Here is a 7,941-nt window from a genome sequence, read left to right on the forward strand (position 1 = left end):
CCCTGGAACCATTCCAGGGGAGGTTGGATGATGCTCTGAGCAACCTGCTCTGGTTGGGGGTGTCCCTGCTCCCTGCAGGGGGGTTGGCTGAGATGCCTCTTAAAAAGGTCCCTTCCCACCTAAACCATTCCATGAGTCTATGACTGCAGTGGTTTAAACCCATGGGAAAATCAATACTTTAACTATACAATAAGGCCAAAAAACCTCCAGTTTAAGTGGCTGTAATATCACAGTGTCTTCCAGTAGACTCGGGTCTCTATTTCTAATAGCCCAACCTAACATGAGACATATACACAAGGACACAGACAGAAAATGGTTAGGGAAATGTCAACTTGATAGGTGTTGAGTGCAGACTTGTGTCCTGCAAGGTGGTAAAGAGAAAGTGCAGAAGGAAAAACTTGGCAGATACTTCTGTGAGGACAAGTCCCTGGAGAAACTTAACAGCCAGGGCTGTCAGTCCGGGGAAGGGCAACACTGAAGTGGCACATGAGGCTGCTGGAAAGAAGCACTTGGCCCCAGAGTAAACGTGTCTATATTAAAATCAACTTATAATAATAAACATACCTGGAAGCAGTTTAGTTTCCTTCTTCCTGAACCAGCAGTGCTGAGGAATCAGGGAATGGGTGCACCAAAAAACAACAGGCCCTAAACTAGAGTTTGAGAGACTGGATCACCCGAGACCCACCCCCTAACCAAGATCACGAGCTCTGGATGTCTCCAACACAGGGCCACAGACACCCTGAATGTCACAGCTCCATCTCTCTGTTGGCTTCCAACTCCAGGAAGCCCCTGGTGCTGAAACAGGCTCGGGGCTGGGAACCTGAGACATTAATGCAAAGCAGGATGATCACAGAATCACTCTGGTTGGAAAGGACCTTTTGCATCATCCAGTCCAACCTTCCTCCTAACATTTCCCTAACCACAAGACCACAGCCTCAAGTGCTACATCTACTCGGTTTCTTGAACCCCTCCAGGGCTGGGGACTCCAGCACCTCCCTGGGCAGCCTGTTCCAGTGCCTCACCACTCTCTCAGTGAAGAAATTCTTCCTAATATCCAGTTGAAACCTCGTCTGGCACAACTTGAGGCTATTTCCCCTCATCCTATCATTAGTAAATTGGGAGAAGAGACCAACACCAGCCTCACCCCAATCTCCTTTTAGGTAGCTGTAGAGAGCAATAAGGTCACCTCTCAGCCTCCTCTTCTCCAGACTAAACAACCCCAGTTCCCTCATGATGTAGCACTGATCCCAGAAGCATCCACACCCTCAAGTCTCCAGAACTTTACAAGAATAAATTAACAAGCACTTACTTGCCATCTCTCATGAGCTGTGCCAACCAGTGCAGCAGAGCCAGGGCCAAAAGGCAGCACCAGCACTGCCTGGAGGAAGAATTTCATGGTTTGTAGACACTGCAGAGCCTGGTCTCACCCTCATATCAATGCAGCCTTCACTTGGGTACCAAGGTTCCACAGTAACAGTGATACAGTTTACACTAGTCAAACTGTGGGGTACAGCAAAAACTGAGAAGAATTTAATATTAGAAGCTAACTCCTTGCTCATGGTAGGAGTTACTATTTTGTCTCCTTGGAAAGAAGCTTGGGGTTTTAGTGCCAAAGTTTCTAGATTACGTGATGCAGCATTTCCAAATATCAGGTCATTTTATCACAGAAAAACAAATGAAGTATAGATGTTGCAATGGGAGAAAGAGAAAGATTTCTTCCATTCCCAGCAAATTAATAGCCCCCTGTAATTATGACAAACTAAGCATCTTCCCCACCATGCCCACCTCATGTAAAACATCTTCCTAACAGCAAGCAACACTTTCTACTATTTTATGTGCACATTAAGCCCCACAGACACATCACCAGCCCTGCCAAACAGATGCTCAGCTACTGGACCTGCACAAGATGGCATCTTACCTTGATCCCCCAGTGATGTTACCCTTCCACAGAAGCACCTTCCCATAGCTGTACTGAATTAGGTTCCACAAATCCACAGGAAGGTGGCTGAACTTCAGCTAAATCCCTGGTCATGAACTTAATGAAAAATTCTGGGCAGGTTTTAGCCTGGATTGTGCCACTTATGCCATGCAGAGGGTGAGAACTCAGCAGGTTCTTGCCAGGCAGCATGCAGAGCTGTCTCATCCATAGCATTGGATCTAGTGGCCACAACTGACAGTGGGACTATGAGACTACTGGAATTCTTGAAATGCCTTGTGATGCTGCTTTGAATTAGCTCAGCCATGGAGAGTTTCTCTGAAAAAGGCTTCTCAATTTGTTCATGTCAGAAAAGAAACACTCTGAAGGATCTCAGTGGTAATGTAAATCATTCAAATACAATAAAATTTAATGGGACATTTCTTGTGAGAGCCAAGAGAGGGGTGCCAAGAAAGGCAGTACTTGCTTGCTGTGTTTCAAGAGTCCTCCAAATCTTCATCCATTTCAGCAGAGTCCCACTAGTGCCAGAGGCTGTTTTCATTAACACTACTCTCTCTAATTAAACATGGATTTAAAAAAAACAACCTCAGTCTTGCAACGTGAGCCATACAGCAGGGATTCTACAAAGCCCCCTCCTTCCACTCTGATCAAACAAGTGCCTATTTACTGATACAGCTTAGTCATCTAATCCACCTTTCTGGAGGGGGAAAAACTTCAAAGCTTCACACCCTGCTTGTCCTGGCAGATTAATTCCAAGTAGCAACGCTGCAGAATAAACTCATCTTAAAGAGACAAGCATTAAGATGTATTTTGTGTTTGCCTAGCTCACCATCTAATACCTGCTGTCTACCCATCACTTCACTTGGAACAGCTGGCCAAACAGCCAAACTTGTCAGATCTAAAATAAAACCTTAATATCAATTCAAGACGTTCCTGCTTTCAATATATGTGGTTTCCAGTTGAAATGCTGACACTGAATATTCACTTACTGATATTTCATACCATTCTCCTTCACCTCATGATGTACTCAGGGGGGTGCCAGGCACTTATATCCAATAGCACATGTCATACTGAAGCACAACTCAACTCTGCACTGTCTGCTACTAATTCTTCCACTATTAGGCTGTTCCTAACAAAAGAGATTAATGAGAAATAGATGATAATTTTACTCAGATTCCATGCTTGCAGGAGGAGTGCTCTAAAATAACATTTCAGAATCAGCAAAAGAAGTCTAAAGAAATTCTACAGAAGATTAAAAGACTGTAGCTTTGGAAGTAGCAGGTATTGCTCCAGCAATGCTGGGATTATTAATGCCAGATTAGCATATATAATAAACAAGGGATAAAAGGCTTCAGAAGCTAACAGTCAAATCATTGAATTGACAACGAAGAGCAAGAGTCAAATCATTTGCAACCAGCAGGGTTTCTGTGAAGCAGAAACTTCTATGAGGCAGATTATCTTGTCAAGAAATAAGTAAATTATAGAATAACCTGTTTTGTAGCACACGAGGGCTGCATGGAGCAATGTATGTGGGAAGACCAGCTCAGGCACTTGGGAAACACCAAGCAAGAACCAGCTTGGGCCTAGAAGCATTAACCCTTGTCTCCCTTATCTAGAAGGAATTTATGGCACCATAATTCAAAGACCTCTCACATGCAGGAAATCTGCAAATTAACAAGTGGAAATAGGGAATATGAACGTTGTCTTTCACTGGGCAATTTGAAACCTGCCATCCTTGAGCCATCTCTGGAACACATGCTGTCTGTTACATCATGCTTTGATTTTTAAATTACTTTGGTTAAGATTTATCTGTTCAAATTTAAGAAATGTTAACACAACTGGCAGCCAGCTGTAAAAGAGAATCTGACCCACTGGCACTGTCAGACATCAGGGCTGCACTTTCAGCTGGATCCTGTTCCACATCACTGTTCAGGCCACTACCTGGACACGACCTCTTCCATAAGGAAAAAAAAAACAAAACAGGATTAAACACTCTTACATGATCCTGTTTCTGCTATGTGAAGATGGTCCTGCAACATATAAACAAGTTCTCTCAAAACTACACTTGCTACCTAAACATTCTGCTTAAAAATGTATTTTTTTTACTTCAAAGTCAAAGTAAATTGAAGATAATAGCAGAAAAAAGTAACAAATATGTTGGGAGTGCAGTGTGAATATACATTCTACTGTGATGCTTTCTTAAGAGAAAAAAAATAAGGAGCCAACAACAAATGTACAGATTTTCATTTATCTACACAGCTTCAAATGAGCACCAGAGACACAGAGTAGAGAAACCTCAGTAGTTTAATTACTTGCCATGTACAATAGTGATATTGTAAGGTAGATGTCATCAAATATGAGAAGTCAGGACTTGGTAGTTGTCCCTCCACCCTCTATAGAAGGGGTAAAGTTGGTTTAGATGAGATCATATTTGGGGGAATTCAAATTGTTGTTGGGTTCTCATGTATACACACAAATTCTCAGCTTCTTGAACTTTAACATTCTGTTCAAAAACAGCTGGATAACAGGTGGCCTTGGTGTTTGCTCTCCCTTAGCATTTGCTTTTATCATTTATCCACTCTAGAAGTACCAGCCATCCAATCTCCCAGGTAAAACAACATGCAATTTATGAGTTACCTGAGTAACCTGCAGCCTGAACAGCTTTAAGCCAAGCTAGCCACAGATTCTTACAGCAAGGGAGCACTGCCTGTTTCCCAGCAGACACAAAACAAGCCACGCTAATGATGAACAGCTTGACCCATCTTGCTACAGGAAGACTTCCCTGCAGTGAATTCCCACACTGCTATTTGGCAGCCTCAAGAAGCATTCCTGTTGTCTTATGGAAGAAGTAGTCTTGCATACTGACTGTCTGTAGATTACAATCTCAACAGCAGAAAAATATGTGTTTGTAGTTAAATTCTAACTTACCACCCACCTTGTTTTCCTCGGCACCGTAAGAGGAACAAAATTCCCTCTTCCAACTGATTCTCCTTTCTTTCAAGACTGCAAATTATTTAGATTACTTTAATGGCTAGGAATTCAATTTCTGTAGTTCCTGGTAGCAAACAGGGCACAACACATTATTTATTCAACTCTTCAATGCCAATAACACTCCAACTGGAAACAAGCAACTTTTGTTATTTCTCCTCTTACTAGAAACCCTGCAGCCAATTTCATTTTACTTTGAGATACAAACTTTGCAAAGAACACAGCTGGTGCTGTTCTAGAGTGCCTGGGTTTTGGCTACATAATAAGTCAACTGTACTCCAGCCCAGGGCCCCAAATTCCCCTATCACTCCCTAAACTGTCCTTCCCCACTTGGAGATAACTCATTAACGTACTCTCTAGAGCGTATGCACAAATTGGCCATTTTTCCTAACCTAGGGCTCTTGGAAAAAAAATATCTCACTGGGTAGGAGTAAATTTGGCACAACCCTGTAACAAAGCTGCTTGTTAGTCCACGGAAGTTTTGTGTGACTCTCTAAGTCCTTGGACCAGATTTACTTCATTTATTGTTCCTACTTCATGATGTGGTTTTGGCACCAGACGGTTGAATAGCTAACTCCCAAAAATCAAAGTTAGAGAAAACTAACTTGCTGGAGGGGATGTAAAAGGAACTAACCTTTTGTAGCAAAGGAGAAACAAAAATGTAACTCAAAGCATAAACAAAAAAATAGCCAACAGTGTAGGGGGGAGTAAAGTTTAAAGAGGAAACACATGGAAACGATGCAGATTTATTGAACCAGCAATTCTTTCCTTGGCTTTTCAAGGTAAGGCTTCAAGAACAAATTCTGCTTCAGGAAAACTACTAATTGCTACCAAAAGAAAGTTGGAGACACATTACTTACTGGAGAAGCAGAAGTGTGAACGAGACCTACCATCAAGAACTTTCATGCTGCAGTCCACCCAGTCACAGGATAGATCTTGCCATGAGCAAGTCTAGCCCTGTGTTTGATTTCTGATCCATAAAATGGGAACAGAGACACCTCATCCTACCTATTTGGGAAAGATCCTGCAGGTGAAGAGTTACTTATTATTAGGAACATATTCTCATAGACTCTGTCAACAACAATATGCTCTTGCACAACAAAACTTTTGATATAAGCCAGTAAGTCCATCTAATCAACACTTTGTTAGCTCCTCAGCAAAAAATGTGAACGCCACGTGCATGCTTGTCCCTACCCTCTGTGCCACTGAAGAAACCACAGTGCAGGCTGGCAGGAAAACTCTAAACCCAGAATTTTCACAAGGCCCTGCTTATGGCAAGTAACCCATCAGCAGAACTATTTTCTAACCCTGCTACAGCTTTCTTGGTTGGGCAACTCTACTTCCTGAACAGACACACTCTACTTTATTAAAAACGTGGATGGGAAGTCCACATGCTTGTCTGCTTGCCCTTATGTTCCTTAAAATTTATCTGGGGAACAAATAAGTTTCAGTCTTGACCAAAGAATGCACAATTTGCTGCCCAGCCTGTTATTTATCTTAATCTATCTCCTAACTAGACATCAAAGGCTCACTTGGTTTGTGTACAAAGACATTTACAGACAATATATCTTCCTGTAAGGACCATGTGCTGCCACTTTTGAATGCCTGAGCTCCTCAGAGAGTGAAGCCATCTGACACAATCTCCCTCAGGACAGCAAGGAGCAGACTTCTCCTCACAACCTCAAAATGAAAACATTAAAAAAATTACTTGACTGTAAATTCAGACGCCAAATAAATGCTTTATAAAGCCCTGACAAAACATTATATTCTTTCCCAATGTGTATTTTCACAATGGCACAAGTACCACCAGTGGAGTTGAACACAGACTGAGTAAGAAATGAGCAGAGAAAAGCAGAAAATGGTCCTGTACTTAAGGGATGAGGAATTTGGAGGGGGTGACTTGGCAGTCAGCAGAGAAATGGAAAATGGGGCTTCACTGGCAAAATCACAGACCTCAAAATACCAGAGAGACGATAAAAGCTGCAGTAGGGCAGAGAGATCCGTGTGCCATGGCACACACGAGCAGCCCTAAATTCATCGCAGCGTGACTGAACTTCTCTGCAAGGCAACACCTCATCAGATAAAATGGTTGCTAGCAAAGAAAAAAAAAAAAAAAAAAAACAGCCCGGGTTTTTGAACGTGGTTATCAGTGCACATACAACGGAGCAGAGCAACATCTCATTTCAGACCTGGTGCTGAAACCAGCCAGGCACCGCAGCGGGGACCACGTTCAGCACCAGTTGCTCCTGACAGGTGATTTCCCAGCCACAGCTGATCCTCACCCACGTCTGCACACACAAATGCCCTCCCCAGGCACCGCGGCCCCTCAGCACTGCGGGGTTGTACGGGGAATTTACCCTGCCCAAACACATGAGCGGACACGAAATCCCATTCCAGCACACGGGTAAAACGCACGCTGCATTTATCACACGCTGCTCACCGCATTGCCTGAAATCAGACTGGCTCGTTAGCCCATAAGTAGCATTTCAGGAATTTATTTTCTCAATTTATTAGGGATGGGGCCACATTTCCTACTCACGCTGTTCAAAAGAGCCCCAAACCCCCAGGATGGAGGCAGTTTAGCACAGGAGAGACGGTGCATCTCCTACAAAACGATGGCTTGAAGGAGCTGTTTGGGCCAACTTTCCAAGGGAAGGTGATGGTGAGCAGGGAGGCACGTGGGGTATCAGGGCAGCGGGCACCTGGAGGGGGTCTGCGGGTACTTACGGACACAGAGACAGGCCACCAGCTTGGCAGCCTCGTCGGGAACCGGGCAGGTGGGGAAGATGGGCTTGAGCAGGTACGTGGCGAAGACCAGAGCCACGATGTACTGCGAGGAGGGCCGGATGATGAGCAGCTCTATCCAGAGCTTGAGAAAGGCGGGCAGGGAGCCGTACACCTCCAGCATGTAGGCGTAGTCCCCGCCGGACTTGGTGATGGTGGTGCCCAGCTCGGCGTAGCAGAGGGCACCCACGATGGAGAAGGCCCCGCAGACAGCCCACACCACCAGCGACAGC

The 7,941-nt window shown here is 44.1% G+C and overlaps 1 protein-coding gene across 1 annotated transcript in view; it reads right to left on the reverse strand.

Annotated features, from left to right (window-relative positions):
* The window catches only part of SLC7A5 (solute carrier family 7 (amino acid transporter light chain, L system), member 5), a 35,080-nt gene extending 27,145 nt beyond the window's left edge, over window positions 1–7,935 (reverse strand). The window contains exon 1 of the mRNA XM_008938317.1: window positions 7,652–7,935. Coding sequence (XP_008936565.1) covers window positions 7,652–7,832 — 181 coding nt within the window. The 5' untranslated portion in view covers window positions 7,833–7,935. The remainder of the gene's footprint in view (window positions 1–7,651) is intronic.
* Between the last annotated feature and the right edge of the window lie 6 nt (window positions 7,936–7,941).

The sequence above is a fragment of the Merops nubicus genome, unplaced genomic scaffold, assembly GCF_000691845.1.
Source record: "Merops nubicus isolate BGI_N331 unplaced genomic scaffold, ASM69184v1 scaffold11654, whole genome shotgun sequence".
NCBI lineage: Eukaryota > Metazoa > Chordata > Aves > Coraciiformes > Meropidae > Merops > Merops nubicus.